Genomic DNA, 21,543 nt, shown 5'->3' on the forward strand with positions numbered 1-21,543 from the left:
AACACTTACATAAATACACATTGAAAATGGACATGTATCCAGGTGATGTGTGAAGGATGTTTACATGCTTTATCTACCTGATTGAGGCCCCAATCCTATCCTTTCCCCTGCCATAACATGCAGTTGTGCTAAAATAGGCTGCACTGCATGCTATGGTGGGGAGGGGCAGTTTGGGAGACTTGAGAGGGGAAAGGGAAATATTTTTCCCTACTCCCCATAAACCAATTAAGTTGCTCATGATTATAATATATTAAAATAAGCACTGCACAAACACTGCACTATAGTTACAGCCCAGCTATATTCACAACAATAAGCAATTAAACAGTTTTTGTTTTATAAGTAAAAAAATAAGTAAAATATACTAAAATTAAAAATATACTAAATATAGTTGTATTTAGTAAATATACTAAAATTAAAAATCTAGAGCAGCCGTCTGTTAAATCTTTTATTGGGAGATCATATGCACACTTACACCAAAAGGAAGACATTAGACCAGCTCCAGAAATCCCTCCCAAAGTCACTTCATATTTATATCTTTCTAGTAATACCACAGAAACGAGTCTGAACTCAATAACTCATTATTTAGTCATAAGAAACATTCCTTTTCCATCTTTGTCTTGCTAAAGTGTTCTTGAAGTCCATCTTGACCTACACAGAGCTATCAGTAGAACAGAAAAAAAATTATATGGCAATACTTTTCTATTGCGATGGCTATATTCTGTACTGAAGAGAAGGACGAACCAGTTAGATCAACAATTTTCAATCTTTTTCATCTCAAGGCACACTTGACAAGGCAGTAAAATTGTAAAGGCATGCCATATTTTTTTTACAATTGGCAAGGCACACCGCATTGCAGGTGGGGGGGGGTTCACATCCCCCAATGGCCTTACTAATAAACAGCCTCCCAAAAAATCCTGCAGCACACCAATGTGCCAAAGCACACTGGTTGAAAATCGTTGAGTTAGGTATCTGGCAATCACTCTGGTTAACAGCTTTTGATTAATGGCTAGACATAACCGTGGGGTGCTATTGCAAAAAGTTAAGAATAAATGGGAAAAATGGAAGAAATTTAGTTAAGCAATTAATGATGCCAATGCTTATTTTTTTAATGCATTTCCTTTGTTTGCAGATATCTGTGATGTCTATAGGTGGCTATGGGTTTTATTTGGAACAATTGTCACCCAAGAATAAAAGTACAATATGTACAATTTGGCATTTATGTGACACCAAATGGGATACCTGATGGTTCCAAATTTATTGTACAATTTCCAGGCACCATAGCTTCTCTGGATAGCATGGTGAATTAATGGAAATAAGAAAAGTAGTGATTAAAATTAGTGCAAAAATGTTAAAGAATTCATTTCTCTGATTTAGTATGGCTTTAAAGGAAGAAACTGATAGTTGGAAAATTATGCTCATCAAGTATAAATCAATATTGAACCCTGAGGTCTCTCCTGAGAACCTATAATACAGTTGGCCCACATCTTACACAAGGTTTACGTTTTGAGGTCCACGCATAAAGCCAAAATTGCATATAGTTGAAACTTCCTTAAATACAACAAGTGCATACTATCTCTTAAGAACTAAAAACATACTACGAAATACACATGGCAACTGAGAGGTCTTGGGGAACAGCAGCTTTGTTCTCTCATTTCAGGCTGACTCTGGGGCATTAACAGAGTAAGTGAATTGGCAGGTAGAATTGCCTGTAATATTTTCATTGTTGTTTTTCTCTGCCTTTTGTGTGTGTGTGGGGGGGGATGCATATACTTGAATTAGCACAAGTTAGTCATGCATAAGATGTGGGCCAACTGTGTACGCTGAAGATTTGTTTAGGGCAAATGGTATTGAACAGAGGTTCTCAGACTTTGTAACATCAGGACCTACTTTTTAAAATGACAGTGGACCTAGCGCTGGGGAAATGCCCCAGGCACTGAGCCAGTGCTAATCTTGGACCGTGCAGAAAGCCTTAGTGAGGCTCCTGACGTGAGTGGAAACTGCACTTCTGGTTTTCCAGAAGTGCAGTTTAAGACTGCGGGGAGGCGTTAGAATGCTTCCTCAGTTGGTCTTATGGTCCTGCGAGGTTCCATCACACTCCAAAGGTAGGCGGGTGGGCTCTGCACGAGGGGGGCAGCACCTTGCAGGGGGACAGCTTTGCAGACCTTTGCCCTGGGAGCAGGGAGGGGGAAGTTGCCACTGGACACTCTATCAGGACCCACCTAGCTTTACAAAACTGAAAAAAGTTTCATTTCGCTGGCCACTAAATCCTCTGTTTTAATCATTTTTACTATAGTGGGGAGAGGGATGCCCTCTACTGCATTTGTTGAGCTCCACATCCATTGGATCAGGATCGGTTTGGTGCCTTGCATTCTTCTTCACTTGACCTGTAATAGGAGGAGGCATGATTGCCTACTTGCAAGTAAACACATGTGTGGCTCAGTTTTGCTTTCTATAGGTTTCAGTACTTTTTCCTTGTCAGCTGGGAGGACTTCCTTCTCAAGAATTTATTGGGGCATGCGTTCATTGGATTGGGACCAATCTGGTGATGTTGCATTCCCCTAAGCCTGCCCTTCAAAGCGGACCAAGACACATTCACCTACTTGTGAGTAAATGTGCACATGGAGCTTTGTTTCAATTTCCATAGAGCTGAATACATTTTCCTTGTCAGCTATCAGCTTGTCAGTTTCATGGCCATCAAAAATTGGTTCCAACCCACAGTTTGGGAACCACTGGTATAGAGAATTTTATGCATTTGGAAAACAGAAGGTGTATACAAAAAGACTTAAGTATTAGGTGTGAGAAAATATTTACCAGGTTACCTCTGCAATAAACTACATCTTTGAATGCACTGATAAGCAAAGTGTTATCACAATAAGTTATTAAAGTGTAATCTTAAGAAAACTGATACTAATCCTGTAATTATATTTCAATAATTTAAAAACCTCTTTCATTATACAATTTTGTATGTCAACATTTCTCATCAACAGAGTTTGTTAAATGCTTTAGATTCTTCAGTTTCATAGTTCTTACATCATTTTTGTGGAATACTTTCTTGTGATGATAAAGCTGTTCATGGAAGCAATTGATCTTACTAATATGCATAACCAGTTAATTTACATTTATATAAATTTAAATGGCCTGTTCGTAAATCTTGTTGGTTTAACTGTGATCCTTGCAGGCACTTGTCTAGGAAAACCTGAGTGACAATACTTATTTGCCTTGCAACATTATTTAAAATACTGTACTTGTGTGGAAATTATGGGTGGTAAATTATTGCTTCCACTAGGGCTTGCACAAACAGAAGGAGCTTTGGGCAAGCAGAAGGGGTTCTTGCAGGGGTTCTTGTAGGAGCAGAACAGTCCTGTTCACATTGGAAACTTCTGTTCGTGGAGGAAGTTTGACAATGGAAATGCTAACCCAGATTCCACCTGTAACTTATAGTTTGAATGAACAAAGTTAATACAAGTTTTTTAATGGGAGCTTTCTGTTTGACTTTTTCCTGATCTGTCCTCCAGGCCAGGGCTGGATTAAACTAGTGCAGGGCCTGTAGCAAATGTTATAAAGGGTCCCGCACCTCCGCCAGCCCACATGGAACTTACCTGCTCCAGCATGTGCTAGTCTTTTGGCCTTTTTACCAGACCCTTGAACTCTTTTGCTGTCACAATATGCTTTCCAGCACAAGATCTGCCTTTCTGCCTGGAGAAGGGAAAGATCACAAAGGGAAAAAGCCTTGGAGTCTTTCAGCTGCAGGGGTGTATGTGCAGATGGCCTTTGGGGGGATTCAGGCAATACAGGGGCACCTGCAGACACATACATTGAAATACCACCACTGGTGTAGATTGAAAGGAGGGTAGGACTCCATTAACACTTGTGTAGGAAATGTTGACACATGCCATTTGTCATGCAGACATCAGAGGAAAAGATCACTGAATTTTTTCTTCTACACAGTTACACAAATGCCTGCTTTCCTTTGTGTCTACTTGTTGTTCCCATGGCACTAAAACCAATGAGATTTACTGTAAAAGCACATGTTTTGTTTTCTCTGCTTTGATATGTTGTTGGTCACTTATTTAGGTATTTCTGCATTTGAGTTGCCTTTTCTAACAGGCAGAAATTAGTAGCTTAATTCAGAGGCATCACTAGGGTTTGTGTCACCTGGTGGGAGAGCTCGTTGCATCACCCCCATGATGGACCTCCTCTCATACCAGACCATACAGAATAAATTACAATATTATGCACACAGCCTAAATGCAATGGCATCACTAGGGTTGGTGTAACCCCTATTAACTTACTGTATTTATTTATTTAGATATATAATTTGTACAGGTCACCCAACAAATCAGTAGTCAACAAAAAAATCAGTGGCCAACTTTATGACACTCTTACAACTGAATAACAGCCCAATTCTATCCACACTTTCCTTGGAGTAAGACCCATTAAGCTTACTTCTGAGTAGACATGCATAGAATTCGGCTGCAAGAGTTCTACTATTAGCTCTGATACATATAAATGAGAGCTGACTACATAAGAACATAAGAACAGCCCCACTGGATCAGGCCATAGGCCCATCTAGTCCAGCTTCCTGTATCTCACAGCGGCCCACCAAATGCCCCAGGGAGCACACCAGATAACAAGAGACCTCATCCTGGTGCTCTCCCCTACATCTGGCATTCTGACTTAACCCATTCCTAAAATCAGGAGGTTGCGCATACACATCATGGCTTGTACCCCATAATGGATTTTTCCTCCAGAAACTCGTCCAATCCCCTTTTAAAGGCGTCTAGGCTAGACGCCAGCACCACATCCTGTGGCAAGGAGTTCCACAGACCGACCACGCGCTGAGTAAAGAAATATTTTCTTTTGTCTGTCCTAACCCGCCCAACACTCAATTTTAGTGGATGTCCCCTGGTTCTGGTATTATGTGAGAGTGTAAAGAGCATCTCCCTATCCACTCTGTCCATCCCCTGCATAATTTTGTATGTCTCAATCATGTCCCCCCTCAGGCGTCTCTTTTCTAGGCTGAAGAGGCCCAAACGCCGTAGCCTTTCCTCATAAGGAAGGTGCCCCAGCCCCGTAATCATCTTAGTCGCTCTCTTTTGCACCTTTTCCATTTCCACTATGTCTTTTTTGAGATGCGGCGACCAGAACTGGACACAATACTCCAGGTGTGGCCTTACCATCGATTTGTACAACGGCATTATAATACTAACCGTTTTGTTCTCAATACCCTTCCTAATGATCCCAAGCATAGAATTGGCCTTCTTCACTGCCGCCGCACATTGGGTCGACACTTTCATCGACCTGTCCACCACCACCCCAAGATCTCTCTCCTGATCTGTCACAGACAGCTCAGAACCCATCAGCCTATATCTAAAGTTTTGATTTTTTGCCCCAATGTGCATGACTTTACACTTACTGACATTGAAGCGCATCTGCCATTTTGCTGCCCATTCTGCCAGTCTGGAGAGATCCTTCTGGAGCTCCTCACAATCACTTCTGGTCTTTACCACTCGGAAAAGTTTGGTGTCGTCTGCAAACTTTGCAACCTCACTGCTCAACCCTGTCTCCAGGTCATTTATGAAGAGGTTGAAAAGCACCGGTCCCAGGACAGATCCTTGGGGCACACCGCTTTTCACCTCTCTCCATTGTGAAAATTGCCCATTGACACCCACTCTCTGCTTCCTGGCCTCCAACCAGTTCTCAATCCACGAGAGGACCTGTCCTCTAATTCCCTGACTGTGGAGTTTTTTCAGTAGCCTTTGGTGAGGGACCGTGTCAAACGCCTTCTGAAAGTCCAGATAGATAATGTCCACGGGTTCTCCCACGTCCACATGCCTGTTGACCTTTTCAAAGAATTCTATAAGGTTTGTGAGGCAAGACTTACCCTTACAGAAGCCATGCTGACTCTCCCTCAGCAAGGCCTGTTCGTCTATGTGTTTTGAGATCCTATCTTTGATGAGGCATTCCACCATCTTACCCGGTATGGATGTTAGGCTGACCGGCCTATAGTTTCCCGGGTCCCCCCTCTTTCCCTTTTTAAAAATAGGCGTGACATTTGCTATCCTCCAATCTTCTGGCACCGTGGCCGTTTTGAGGGACAAGTTGCATACCTTAGTCAAGAGATCTGCAACTTCATTCTTCAATTCCTTAATAACCCTTGGGTGGATGCCATCAGGGCCCGGTGACTTATTGATCTTTAATTTATCAATGAGGTCTGAAACATCTTCTCTTTTAACCTCTATCTGACTTAACTCCTCGGTTAGGAGGGGCCGTTCGGGCAGCGGTATCTGCCCGAGGTCTTCTGCCGTGAAGACAGATGCAAAGAACTCATTTAATTTCTCTGCCATCTCTAAGTCTCCTTTTATCTCCCCTTTCCCTCCCTCACCATCCAGAGGGCCAACCGCTTCTCTGACGGGTTTCCTGCTTCTAACATATTTGAAGAAGCTTTTATTATTCCCCTTAATGTTGCTGGCCATGCGTTCCTCATAGTCTCGCTTGGCCTCCCATATCACCTTCTTACATTTCTTTTGCCACAGTTTATGTTCCTTTTTATTCTCTTCATTAGGGCAAGACTTCCATTTACGGAAGGAAGCTTCCTTGCCCTTCACAGCCTCTCTAACTTGGCTGGTTAGCCATGCGGGCACTCTCCTGGATTTAGTGGAACCCTTCTTTCTTTGCGGTATACACCTCTGCTGGGCCTCTATTACTGTTGTTTTAAGCAGCCTCCATGCACTCTGGAGAGACTGGACTCTTTTTACCCTCCCTTTCAACCTCCTTCTAACCAGCCTCCTCATTTGAGGGAAGTCCGCCCGTCGGAAGTCAAGGGTTTTTGTTAGAGATTTGCCTGGTATTCTTCCCCCAACGTGCACGTCAAAACGGATCGCAGCATGATCACTGTTCCCCAATGGCTCAGTAACGTTTACATCTCTAACCAGGTCCTGCGTACCGCACAAAATTAAATCCAGAGTCACCTGTCCTCTGGTGGGCTCCGTGACTAGCTGATCTAAGCCACAGTCATTTAGCACGTCAAGAAATCCGGTTTCCTTATCGTGACCAGAACACAAATTGACCCAGTCAATATGAGGATAATTGAAGTCCCCCATGATTACAACCCTGTCCTTCCTTGTCACCTCCCTGATCTGTTTCCTCATTTCAAGGTCCCCATCAGATTTCTGGTCTGGAGGACGATAGCACGCCCCCAGTATTACATCGCTGCACAAGCCTGGTAATTTAACCCACAGAGATTCTACGGTGGAGTCAGACCCACCTTCAATCTCTACTTTGCTGGATTCTATCCCTTCCTTAACATAAAGGGCCACCCCACCTCCAACACGCCCCTGCCTGTCCCTCCTGTAGAGTTTATAGCCCGGGATTGCGGTATCCCACTGATTCTCCGCATTCCACCAGGTTTCCGTTATGCCCACTATGTCAATATTTTCCCTTGTCACCAGACATTCCAGTTCTCCCACCTTTGCTCGTAGACTTCGGGCATTCGCATAAAAGCATTTATACACGGAATGCCCCAGGATGGGCTGCTTATTCGCTCCTTTGTCCCCACATCCTCTCATTTTGCCAAACCGTCTATCACATCCCATCTCCCTACCTTTCCCAATTTCTTCTCCTACCCTGCCTTTGTCTTGTTGTTCTCTAACCTCCCCATCCTCATCCCATAGGGATGAGGAGTCCCGAACCGGATGCCCCTCGGCTCCTGTCGGCCTTCCCCCAGGGATCAGTTTAAAAGCTGCTCTGCCACCTTTTTAATGTTATGCGCCAGCAGTCTGGTTCCATTCTGGTTCAAATGGAGCCCGTCCCTCTTGTACAGGCCCCGCTTGTCCCAAAACGTTCCCCAGTGCCTAACGAATCTAAACCCCTCCTCCCTACACCACCGTCTCATCCACGCATTGAGACCCCTGATCTCTGCCTGCCTAGCTGGCCCTGCGCGTGGAACAGGTAGCACTTCAGAGAACGCTACCTTTGAGGTCCTGGCTTTCAGCTTCCTGCCTAAAAGCCTAAATTTGGCCTCCAGGACCTCCCAGCTACACTTGCCCACGTCGTTGGTGCCGACATGCACCACAGCCGCTACCTCTCCCCCAGCACTGTCTACTAGCCTGTCTAGACGAGAAGTGATGTCCGCAACCTTCGCACCAGGCAGGCAAGTCACCATGCGGTCCTCACATCCGTCGCAAACCCCCCTCTCTATGTTTCTAATAATCGAATCCCCCACTACAAGAAGCCCCCGACCCCCCTCCCGCCGAGGGGGGACTCATACTAACACCTTATTGGTTCTCTGCTATGTCAAAATACCTCATTCTCTCCCTGAACAATTGGTCTCATTGGTCAGTTGTGAGTTAAAGAAATCCACTTTTTGTTACATAAGGCAGTGGTATTTTCTTTTTCTGGTTTATCGGTCATAACTTTTGATAAAATACAGATAATTCAATGTAGGCTTTTTCATTACATTCTGCATGAAATAAACTTTCCACTTATATATAACACGATGATGTTATTCATAATGTATTATTATATAATGTATTGTTCATAAATACAAATTTTCCAAATGGTTTCCAAAATTTGGCCACTAGTGGTGTCACCCCCCCCCCCCAGGGTATCACTCAGGCTGCAATCCTAACATCACTTTCCTGGGAGTAAGTCCCATTGAACACAATAGGACTTACTTCTGACTAGACCTGCTTAGGATTGTGCCCTTAGTGTTGTTTGCACCTCCTAGTGATGCTACTGGCTTATTTGTATATATGTCAATTGAAGTGGTTTGCAGATCACATGAACTTGTACATGAAGAACCATAAATGGACTAGCACTTGCACATTGGGGATTCTCTGCACTCCTGTTTTGGCAGCAGCCCCTTGAGCTTGCTGAGAAGAAGCTCTTGAGAGTTAGTGATCCTGTGGAATGGCAAGCAATGTGTTAAGGAGGATTTCAGCTAGAAGGGAATTAAAGGACAACAGAGAATTGAGTCTTCTTGTGCAACCAGAAATATCTTCTCCTTGTACGAGGGTATTCTTCATCCAAGTTGTAATTAGGGATTGTTCCTTACAATTGAAGTCAAGATTAGGAAAATCATGGCTTTGGGAAGCATCTACTTTACATGGAGAAGGTCCAGGTTCAATTTCTTGAACCTCCTTCTTTTTTGAACCTGCCCTCCTTGTAGGGCCGACCCTACAATTTCTTGAACCTGTCCTCCTTGTAGGGCAATTTCTTGAACCTGCCCTCCTTGTAGGGCAGACCCCATATCAAACCCTGGAGACTTACTGCTGGTCAGTGTTGACAGTACTGAATTAAGTGGATGAATGATCTCAGCATTTGGTAGTTTCATATGTAATATGTGGCTTATGTTTTTAGGTTACCTTTAATTGTTAAGGATACGGTCCACAAAACTGAAAATAATCATGCTACAGGAATAAAAATTATCAATGGAGGTAAGAAATCTTTTTTTCCACCTGTCATATGGCATCTCTTAATTGTATTTATGATTGTGTTACATATAGAGGGTTGGCCATGAAATGTGGCAAGGGGGATCTGTATGGGAGTTGAAAATTGGGCAGAGGAAGTTTCTCTGGGTGAAATACATTTTAAAATCCCAACAAACTTAACTTTCTAGCTCTAATAGTAAATTATCAGAATGTCCATTAGTTTCCCTATCTCACATCTGCAACGCGAGTAGCCTGTGCATGGCTACTCAGAAGTAAACTCCATTAAGCTCAGTGGGACTTAATCTCAGGTGTGTATAGGTTTGCAGGTTAATGCATCCTGATAGCTTTTCCACTATCTTTTGAGACATAAAACTGGTAGAAACAGGTTTTACTGATTGATTCTGCATACCACCCCACTAGTCAGCTCATTCAGTACAGTTCTCAAATCTTTTCCAGGATGAATTACTACAAGTTGTGCTGTGTAATTCTTCTTAAACCAAAATGGTTTTTTTAATCCTAGAATTGTTCATAACAAACTTACTAGCCAACAGCTTTCTAATTTGCCAACCAATTTCTGCAGATTAGTCCTGTGAGGTTTTATTTATTTATTTAGCGTATGGCATATAATACATGGACTTTTATATTGGTTAGACTAAACCTGTGAGGTTATAACTGACTAACTGTAGAATCAGGACCAGGAGAAAGCCACAAACATATAGCTGCATTTTGCATGCCCAGTGTCTCCAGAGGTATTTCAGCCCTTTCTGTTTCGGAAGCTCTTGGGATCCGGGTAATTTCAATCAGCTAATTTCAATCAGGGTAATTTATAACTAAGTACCTACAACTGGTCTTTGCTCCTAAGAAGGGCTGATTGTCACTGAGATTAACTTCTGGGCTGTACCACTTCAGACTTCAGATATGGACTTATATTGTTATTACTTGTTCATCTTTCATCCCATTCTTCTGATATTTGGATAGTTATTTTCTTCCCACAAGACATCTTTCATAACAAATGTCATGGCAGTAGGAGAGATCATCTTGATTTTATAAGGAATAGACTATTCATAGTTTTAACAGAGAATACCTCACACTAATACAGAGCCCTTCCTGAGGCTCTGTTGCAAAGGTGTTGTTGGAATTGTGGTGTCTGTTTAGCTATTGTGTTCCTGATTAAGGGACTGTTCTCAAAATGTGAGCTTTCTTCTCTTTCTTCTTACACTTCTCACTCCTTTTACCAAATCATTTACCGTATTTCAAGTTACCTGTTGTTATAGTATAGTCACCTGATGAAAACTTTAAAATTGGCAGTTTAATTCAGTGACAAGCAGCTCTTTACACAGGCTCCCATTCTTGCTCTCATTGAAGTTGTTGGTGTTTCTGAAAGATCTCTGAGGCAAGGAGTTTTCATACAATGATCTACATTCATCAAAATCATGTGGCAGATTTCTTTCTGTTTTGTATCACTCTGGATAGTGGTGTTTTGTAAAGATGTGCAGTGGAATTATAGCAGCGTTAGATATTCCATTTTTGCCTCTTCTTTACTTTAATTCCAGACTGGGGATTACAGAAGTAACTTCTGAAATGTTTAATATGTAACTTGTTTTAGACAGCTATTAAATAATGAAGATAATGAGGATGATGTTCACAAAGTGGTTTACAAAATCAGATCGTTGGCTCCCTGTCCCAAAAGGGCTCACAATCTAAAAATCATACACTGGGTCTGTGTGAAAATAGGCAATGCAACTAGGTGCAATCATTTGCATTAATTATCGTTGTCTGTTTGTAGATTCAACGTTGTCTCCAGAGATTCAACGTATTTGTAAGCACAACATTTTAAGGCGATCGGAGCCGATTAATCTGGTACGTGAATATGTGTTTGAATCCAGAGTGCCAGCTCTAATTTGCTTGTAGAAGGTATTTGAAACTTGAAATCAGAAATAACTTTTGTTCACTGTCGTGCAGGAGACAGCAAATACACAGTAGTTTCAAGTTGCTACAATAGAAGAGCAATTCAGTCTAACAAGCTCTGAGCCAGGGGTGTAAAACATAAGGACGGCAGCCAGATGTGTCCCTCTGGAAGCTTTTTATTTGGCCCTCAGGGTCTCTCAGCACCACTATCAGCTGCTCTTAGCTGCTGAGTGTGCTGAGGTGCCAGTGCTGAGAGGGCTGCCCGCATGATAATTGGATTCTTCCATATCTTGAAAATATGATCAAGATTTGTGTATTTTGTCCTCTGTCATTTGCAGCTAATGAGTTTCTAAGTGAGAAAAAAAGCTTATTTCTGGTCATGACCTGCTTAGTAACATAACTTACTGCTTTATGACGTTACTTCCAGTTCACAGCAGGCGTAATGAATGCTATTCGGCTAGCTATGTGAAACAAGTTTGACACTCATGCTAGTCTGATCTAAATCTAATGCTAAAGCAGTAGCCTGATCAGATCTTCCAGTATATGTTGTCCTCAAAAATGGGACTGGAAAAGCTAGAGGAAGAGAGTGCACAAAAAAGAACTCAATAAACCCCTTGGACCTCCAAAAGTTTCCATTTGAGTGCAAAAATGTGAAAAGCTAGAGTTGGCATTACTGTTAAAATGGCACAGCAGAAAATGCTCAAAAAGAAAAATTGAAAAAAAATTATTAGAAGCTACTATCCACAACACAAAGCACAATCATATACATGTCAACTCAGAATTGCACCAAGTTCAGTGGGCCTTGCTTCCAAGAAAGCATGCATAGGATTGCACTTTAAGGCCTTTCTTTTTATGCAGCAAATATGTTTGCTGCGTGTATACCAGTGGTGCACTAGTGTTATTTGAAGCCATTTGGTTAGCCTTTTTCTATCTATATTTCTTTTTTGAAATAAATGTGACTATAATTTAGAGTACATATTCCTCTCCAACATTAGTATGCACAAGCATTTTTTTCTTTAAAGAAAAGATTGCTCTGACAGTCTTTCCTGCCTGATGCAGGAAAGCTATCACTACTGTCACAGAAATATAGGGTATGGAAGGGTAATAGGTTAAATCCTCTTTCCCTTCCAAAGCCTCCTGATTTGCCTCCCTTCTGGATACAGCGTGCACCTTATCATCACAGATGTACCAACAGGGTAGGGGGGAGTAGAGGATTGGGCTGTAAATTGTGCTGCTATTCCACATTGAATTAGTGTTCTTTTAGCATGAAATTTAAAGATAATACAGTTATGTGGTGTATGTGGTTTTTCTTCTAATCAAGATCGTTCTTTGTAATTGCCATTTTTGATGGTGTAGCTACTATTCTGTCATGTGGAAAGGCTCTTTACTTCTTGAACTGAAAGTAATGGAAGAAGCACAAATATAGGACAGGGTAAAGCAAGCCTAACCTGTCCTATAGTTGTACTTCTTCCATATAAAGAAAGAAAATAAGAGATAAAGAAAATACTGTAGTAACGTTTTGAACATAGACTGTATTGTGAATACTGTATGAGAGCACGATTATCACAACATAATCATTTCAGGTTTGGAGTGTTCTTCATTGGTTATCTTTTCAATTATTGATTTGATTTCTTTGCAGATTTTAGGTAGGATAGTCTGTTCCTGGCTTAGTCTGTGCCATTTTTCAGGTACTTCAATTCTTTCAACTCCAGCACTTGTTAGTAGAACAGCAGCTTTGGTATGAAGTGATGCTGTAAAGACAGATGACTGACTGGTTTGTTTTTACCAAGGTGATGGAAAATCTTTTTTTCCCCTTCTTCCAGGCATATCAAGAGAAAAATGAAAAGGAAAAAGAATCTCAGTCTCTGCTCTAGTAAGTACTTGATAAATTCAAGTAATTTCTTAATCTGCATTTCCACCATCCTAAACAATTAACGGATGCAGAATTCCACTGAGTATCATAGTGTTGCAGTAAACAACTAGCAGTGGAAGGCATGTTGATCAAATATTAAAAGAGAATTCAAAATGTGTTCACAGTACTGTGAACCTCTTCTTATATGGACATGTGCTTGTATAGTGTACAAGTGTTCAACTTGTTCCTTGCCTCCACTTGCCAGGCTAGTCTTCACTTCTCCCTCCTTCCCTCAACAAAGTCCTGCACAGCCAGTGGCTAAGGGCAGGAAGAGATTGTGCTGTTTCTACCTTAGGCACCAAAGAATGGGCCACGTTCTTTTCCTGCTCACTTGCCTAACCCCTTGCTTACTTTTCTTCCTGAGAAAGAAAGTACTGCAGTTGGGCACCTGAGATGGAAGCAGTATAACCACCCCGCATCTCAGGCAACTGACTACAGATCACTGGTGATCCTGGCCCCTGCACAGTCCTGGACCAGGACCACAGGTTGCCTCCCCTGCAAATCTTTTGATTCATGTTAAGCATTAGGCAACATTCAGTAACATATTTCTAACAGCCTAATCCTATGTAGTATTGGGCTATATTACAGAGGGCTTTGCAACAACAGAAGACACTTCTGCTGTTGCAAATTGGCTGCCAGCAGAGTGATGGTACAAGCCAGATCTTATACTCTCTTTTTGTAGCCTCCCCATCCCCTTTCTTTCCTGGAGACCCATTGCTGAGTGGGAGGCTTATGGATGGGTGAAGAGATTTAGATCTCCTTTCCCTTCCGAAGACTCCCAATTTGCTTTCCCCCTGCTGGATGTAGCAGTTCTAAATATCCTTAATGGGTGTAAAGAAGTCCAGTCCTTTTCAGGGGTCAGTGCCGCCAGAATTTCACATCCTATTTGTTTGCTAGTACTAAATCACACAGGGGGCTATGTAACATGGAGGGCCATGTAAAATTAGAAAATTCCATATTTTTAGAATTCATTTATGAGTCCTTATTACTATCTCAGTGTGAAATGGTATCTTGATTTCTATTCAAGTACAGTACTTCAAATCCAACCTTGAGTCTACTTTGAGATATTTGTTTGAAGATAGTGTTCTTACACTATCTGCTCTGCCAACAACTTTGTCACACACTTTTAATCAGAAGGAAAATCACCACAATCTTCTGTTTCTCAGAAATTTAGGAAAAGTTATAGATCATATATCAATGAATAGTGTGATATTCTGGATTCTGGACAGGTAGATGTCACATGTTCAGTTCTCTATATGAAAGGAATAGATTTGTGGCTTATTTTTCGTTTGGGAAAAATATTATGGCTTTCCTTTGGGAAAATTAATACATTATTGAATAATCCATTCTTTTTATAAAGCCATAACTTGTGTGCTAGCATGGGAATCTTCTGATTCAGTGGTGGTCCTGGTGGTTTTTTGCACTGGGGCCACTATCCCACCTGCTGCCCCCCAACCCAGAAGTAATTGCAGTGGTGTCATCATCACTGCAATTACCTCCAGCATGCTGCCTCCACCATTCTCCTTTGAGAGAAGGGAGGAGGCAGCCCAGGCTCTGCAGGAGCCATTTGCGCCACTTCTAGTGGTGCAGAAGGCTCCTTCAGAGCTTTTTTGCACCACTGGAAGGAGCCCAGGATTTAGAACTTATAATTTTCAAATAATGTTGTTGCTTATGCACAATGCTTTACACAGAATGAGAAGATGGTTCCCTTTCCCAGAGGGTTCACAATGTGAAAAGACACACAAGGGAGACAAGGAAGGAAAGTGAAGGAAACAGAGGCAAGGAGAATATGGGGGGAGAATATGTGATTATTTGATGATTACATACTTTGGAGTTACGGTATCAGGGAGGACCCAGATGGCATTTGGTCCTGGCAAGCCAATGGAGGGGGGCTTTGATTGCTCACCTTTCCTTCTAAGCCTAGTAGAAATGCTGCTGATGGACACAGTTATTGGAGTCGAAGAGATGATGTGACAGGGAATATGAAATATGTCTTCCGGATAAGCATAAGTTCAGTGGGTCTAAAATTCTAAAACTCTCAAATGATGTGAGAAGGAAATCTCTCAAATGTTGTGCAAGACAGGCATTCATGCATGGTATAAATAGCAAAGTTCAAAGGAGCTATATGAAAATGGTCCTTACTGTTCTTCCTTTCCAGTCCACTCTCCCCCTTTGCTTGGTGCTCAGTTCCCAGCATTGTGTATTGTATTAAAATCATTTTAATACAATTAAAAATGGTATTGTATTGTATGTTATTGCTAAGCTGGCAAACAGGTTTACAAAAATGAGAGATGCCTGGACTATTTTCCAGTAAAGAAGATTACAAGTAGCACTTCTTAAAGTTTGCAATGCTAATAATGGCTCAGATGCAGCTTCTGTTCTGGGTTTTAGAAACGTTTTTCCAAAGATAGAACATATTACTTTTGAGTTTGCTCATTTATAACTTTTTTTCCTTGCTCAGATCACCACTGTTAAGCTCATGTAGCATGGAGGTAACAGCTTTATCAGGCTGTGGTGTTCTCAGTATCCATGTGTCCCACCAGTATAATTTTAGAAATGATTGGACAAATATTAGTCAGCTGTTTATACTGTACACTGTAGACATTTTTGAGATAATAGAATGCACACAAGTATAAGATCCTTGGATACGCATATCCTATATTCCAGTGGACAAAATAATTCTTTCAGTCATCCTGGGTTTTAATAATGGCCAGCCAGATGCCTTTGTAAAATTCATAAGCGGGTCATGAAGGTATTTCTTGTTCTTTTATCACCAGCACCTGGTTCTGAACATGGAGCTTCTGTTACTACCAATCAGTGCTGGATGGCACCAAAGAGGCATCTCTTGTACTGGCTCCTTTTCTATTTAGCAGGGAGACAGCAGCTATCTGTATTCGTAGTTCATCATGGCTCTCCCAGCAGCTGTTTCTGATGTGTTCCCCGCCCTCCTTAATTTTAAGCCTCTTTGTGACAGGGAACCTCTATTTGGAGAAGGTGGATGGAGATTTCCTGAAGTGGCTGTACTTGCATAATTGCATTATTGAGACATGCAAGGTATGCCACACATCTTGCCAATGGCGAAAAAGTCATTTAGAGCGCAATCCAAGGTTGATGATGGGCAAATGTGCATTTTGCAAACTTGAGTGTGACAAACATGCTGTAAGGCACATCTGCAACAACTCAGGAGTTGTCCTTAAGCCCCTTACTCCGAGTTGCACTCTCTCCACCTTCAAACCTCCACTGAATACAGCACAGGCCAGTAGGCCTACCTGTTCCAATGCAGGTTAGGACTGGGGTGTTAGACTAACAAAAGAACAATGATCTCAAACCTCTGGAGCCTTCCATCACATCCAGTGCTAAATTCAATTTCATACCCACCTGGAGTAGCAAAAAAGTGTACAGCAACCAAGTCTCTTTGATTTCAAGATCTCAATCATCTTCCAATGTTTCAGTCAGTGTCTTGATTTAAAGCAGTCAGTGGACCCAGCTCGAATTCTAATGGCCCAATTCTAAGTGCCATTTACGCCACCAGAACAAGCGAAGCACAGGAGGGAAATGTAGTGGAAGCACTTATTACTTATTAAAATTAAGAGTTTCATATCTTGCCCAAAGGGGAAATAAATAAGTGTGCCAATACCCAGTGCTGGCCAGTCCATGCATCTGCCTAAAGCGGTTGTATTGCCGTCAGATGCAAGGATCTGATGGGGAAGCAGATTTGGGCTGTGTTTCACCCTGTATCCTCAAAAGACCAAGAAAATCAACATTGTAAATAATGCCAGTGACTTCTCCTGCTACTCAACAGCCCAATCCTATCCAACTTTCCAGTGCCAATGCAGCTGCAATACAGTTCCAAGGTAAGGCAACAAATGTTCCCTTGCTTTGAGGAGGCCTCCATGACTGCTCCCCCACTACAGGAAACCACACAAGCCCTGTTGGCATTGCTCCATCAGTGTTGGAAAATTGGATAGGATTGGGCCCTTAATCTGTTTATGCCCCAGAACAAGCCTGAAATGGGAGAATGAAGCTGGTATACTCTCAATTGCTACAGGTCTCATACTGTGCTTTTAGTTCTTAAAGAGATAGTATGTAGTTGTTGGATTTAAGAGAGTTTACACTATATATGCAATTTTGGCTTTGATTCTGACCTTGGAACATAACCCTTGTGTAAAATGCAGGCTGACTGTACTATGCAAAAGAAATAAATATCAGTTATTTTATTTACTGTCATTCTCAGTTTAGATTCCAAAGTGACTGGACTTCCAGAACCATCAGAGAAAACTGTGGGTTTGCTAATATTTTTCTTTGTATAATCATATATTTGCTATGTTTCAGTATAATTATAATTTATTGAAACCATTTTCCTTGGAAAAACTTTTTCCCTGGAAAGCTAATAACTTATTTCCTTCATATTTTTATAAATATTTAAAAACAAAAAGTAAATACCTATGTTGGAAGTTTTGGAAGATAATGCAAATCAGCTACCAAACTCTTTGGAGGTGCAGAGTGTTGCAGTATTTCATAGGAGAGAGATTATGATGTGAGTCTGCAAGGACCCTTGCAGGTTTTAACCTTTTTTAACAGGTCAGACTTGCCAAATAGTTCTCATTTGCTCATGTGTGGAAGGCACTAATCAGTGAATGGTGATCAGTGGCAGCACCAGGTTGCCCTATCAGGCAAGCTATGTGAAGAGACCTTGCATGCCCCCCTCCCATGGCAGGGCTGTATTCCTCCTTCCACACTCCCCTTTCCTGTCCTGTCCCATCTCTAGCTCATCTGGCTGCCAGCTGGCTGAGTAACCAGGTAGCTGTTTACAGACTGCATCATCGTGGGGTGGGAAGGGGCATCATGGGAGGCCCAGTACAGGAATTTGACTCCACACCCCATCGACCTAGAACCCAACAACACAGCTTTCTGTGTTGGCTTCAGATGACTTTCATCTTGAGGACAATAAGTGCTGCCCCCTCCCTGCTCCTACCCTTTTTCTTAACAAAAAATATGCAACTTGTAATAATAAAATAAGCTGTTTCATTTGTTTTGTACATAGAATCCAGTTTGACTGGTAATTTCTATAATTTGAAAAGCATCAGCTGTGGTTTGAATTGTGCTGATTTTTGTTGTTGTTATGAAGAATACTTATATACTGCTTTTCAACCAGTGGTATTTATCCTTCTATCACTTCTCTCTTTTTTTTTTTTAATGGAGTTTATTTATTTTTTACAGATACAGGTAAGGAAAATCGCTCAGACTTAGGGCTGGGACTACACAGGTTACACATGAGGGTATTGGCCATCGATTACAACATACATTAGTCCCGTCCCCCCCAAAAAGTGATAATGTCTAAAAACGAAATTATTCATCAATACAAAAATTATCATATTTGTTAATCTACTGATTAGTAATTTAACTAAACAATCAATATTTTTAATCTAAAATTATCTATCCAATCATAAAAAGGCTTCAAATTTTTACTTACACGCTCTTGCCACTAAACTAATATTTAAAATAAAATATTTCTTATCTGATTCTTTGTTTCTGATGTCGCATTTAAGAGGAATGTTTCCAGTGTAAATGGTAATACACACTTCAATATCTCTTGTAACAGTTTATATATCATTTTCCAATATTTCTTTGCTTTTTCACATATCCACCACATATAATAAAAAATTCCCTCAATTCTTTACTTATCCAACATTTGTTTGATGACCCAGGATACATTTTTACTATTTTCTCTGGAATTAAATACCATCTATAAAATATTTTATATAATTTCTCTTTTAAAGAATAACCCTTTTAGTTATCTTAATGCCACTTTAATTTTTACAATATTTATGTTCCAAGTTTTCATTTACATCTACTTTGATTTAATATAATTAATGGAATACTCTTCATTTCTAAAAAGGATTTGGTCCATTAATATCTACAAAAGGAAACAAAAAAAATTCTACTTGTTCAGCCATTTTCACTTTCTATCTTAGTACTTCCTTTGTTCTCTGTCTTATTGGTGTTTTCCTCCTTGCCCCTCCCACTGCTCCTTCCTCTTCTTCTTTTTCTTCTTAACCCTCTTAAATTTCTTAACTCCTCTCTTTTCTTCTTTCTTTTTCTTCATTCTGTTCTTTTTGGATTTAATCCAAAAATTCTTCCTCTTCTTGAAAGAATGTTCTCTCTAAAAGTTCCCTCTTTTTTCTTCCTTAAAATTCTTAATTCTGATGATGGTTGCTTTTTCCATCTCATTTCAAAAATCTCCACTTCTTTAGTTTCATCCAACATTTGATCTATTCTTTTTTCTTGTCTGTTATTTGTAGTCTGTTCCTGCATGCTTGTCAGGGAGGAGTTTATTTGCTTCATTTGTTCAGATAGTTTTCTGACCTGTTGCTTCATTTCACTTCTGAAATCCCACAACAAATCCATTAATAAGGACTGGCTTTTACTAACATCCTTTAAATTTTTAAATGCCATTCTTATCAATATCAAATCAAGCTAGCATACCTCTGGCTGTAAAAAACAGAGATAAAATGGTCCAACACTTAAAAAAACAACAACCAACTTTCATTATCTTGTTTCACCTTCTTGTAGGGCTAATTTCCAATTTTTATATCCAAAAAGTGTAAGTCAATATTCCACTTCCAGTCATTAACAATGTCAAATCAGTCAAACAATTAAAGAGTCATCCAAGTCTTTATCTTGCATCCCAAAAGGGGTGGATCAGTAATCCAGGTCAATAACACTGTCAAACTAAGTTAGTATACCTTTAAATGACCAGGCCTGAATTGAGCCTTCTTGCTAGGAAAATAAAAGTTATTTCAGCTGTTGAAGATTAGTTATTTATTTCTTTTCCATGCATACCATTCAGCAGGGTGATTTTATCTTCCTCTGTCCTTCTCTTGCCGTCACCCTTATTATGAAACAGAGAAAATACTCCAGCAATGGTCTCTTTAAATCCAGATTCACTCATTTCCCCTCTGGGTGGCTACCAGCCAACGTCAATAATCATAAAGTTATCTTTTCCTCCTTCCAACCTCTTGATTGCAGTTCTTTTTATAGCCTTCTAATGAGCTGGTTACTCACAATTTAAAGCTGTTTTTGCTGTCATGTTGTTGTATCTAGGCCGCGGGGGGGGGGGAGTTTTCAGCTGTCCGAATTGTCTCTGAAGATGGCGTCCGGGATACGATGTGATTCAGCACAGAGCAAACCGGGAAAATCTCTGAGATTGCCTGTTTCAAGAGACTCCCCCGTTCAAGCTCTCAGCCTTCGTTCCTTCTTCTTGGCAACGAAGAGTACCTCATTGTTGAGGCACTTGAAAAACACATCTATTTAGCAGTCCCCGTCCCGCCCCCACCCGGGGGGCCCTCCAAGGTTTCCCTGCTACTTCACTGTTAACTCCGCCCCTCTATCAGTTCTTTTCTTTAGCATCCTATTGTCACAATGCATACCGAAATGCAGATCAAAATCTTTGAAGTAACACATTTATCCACCAATTTCTAGAAATATGAAGAAACAAAGCAATACTACTTCTCTGCCTTCCCCACCTTTTAATTTCCTGATAAAATTAAGTGATTTTTCCAATGATTCTGAGAGGGGAAAATAAATCAGGAAAGAATGTGCATTGGAATATGTTTTTATTTATTACTCTTGCATCTGATTTTTCCCTGAGTAGGTCAGGTGACACATCTCCATAAGCCCATGGCTGTTGCTGACCCATCCCTTTGCCAGTGTTTCCCCAATAATGTTTTGTTAAAGATGCATGATGTGACATCCCCTTGCTCAGTTTTTCCTGAGCCCTGCCCCCTTAATCATTATCTTGTTCTTTGAAGTGTTGACAATGAAATGTTGAGTGTGATCATAAAAGATTGCTGATGAGAGTGGGGAGGAGATGTAGGTCACAGATGTTCATGCCTTTATGGTAATGTGTAGGTTAGTCCTCTGAGTTCCTGGCATGCAATTTCTGGGTGAGTCACAGGCAGTTTACAGGTCCAGGCTCATTTAGCTCCAACAACAGAACTGCACCATATGTCTTCATAGCTTGAGAAAATCTTAATAAAATAATATTAATAATGAGAACTTATATTTTGCACACATACGTGTCGATCAGAAATGATTGAAAATTTTAGTTCAGTGTGTTGTGATATGATTTGAATAATTATCTTAATAATTTTAATAAAATTATGGTGCTTTCACATTTAGAAAATTGAATAGTGTTCTGGTGGTCACGTTTTTAAAAGGGGTATTGTATCATTTAGTGGGAACTTTATGAAGAAACCATCTTCTTGAAGAGATATGGTGGGGCTTTTAAGG

General features: G+C 40.8%; 1 protein-coding gene across 1 annotated transcript in view; it reads left to right on the plus strand.

Moving 5' to 3' along the window:
• Window positions 1-21,543, plus strand: part of ANKRD31 (ankyrin repeat domain 31) — an 84,057-nt gene that overhangs the window by 3,233 nt on the left and 59,281 nt on the right. Inside the window, exons 2-5 of the mRNA XM_066612544.1 lie at window positions 9,361-9,437; window positions 11,218-11,291; window positions 13,163-13,212; window positions 16,212-16,305. Coding sequence (XP_066468641.1) covers window positions 9,361-9,437; window positions 11,218-11,291; window positions 13,163-13,212; window positions 16,212-16,305 — 295 coding nt within the window. The remainder of the gene's footprint in view (window positions 1-9,360; window positions 9,438-11,217; window positions 11,292-13,162; window positions 13,213-16,211; window positions 16,306-21,543) is intronic.

This window comes from Tiliqua scincoides, chromosome 2 (genome assembly GCF_035046505.1).
Source record: "Tiliqua scincoides isolate rTilSci1 chromosome 2, rTilSci1.hap2, whole genome shotgun sequence".
Classification (NCBI taxonomy): domain Eukaryota; kingdom Metazoa; phylum Chordata; class Lepidosauria; order Squamata; family Scincidae; genus Tiliqua; species Tiliqua scincoides.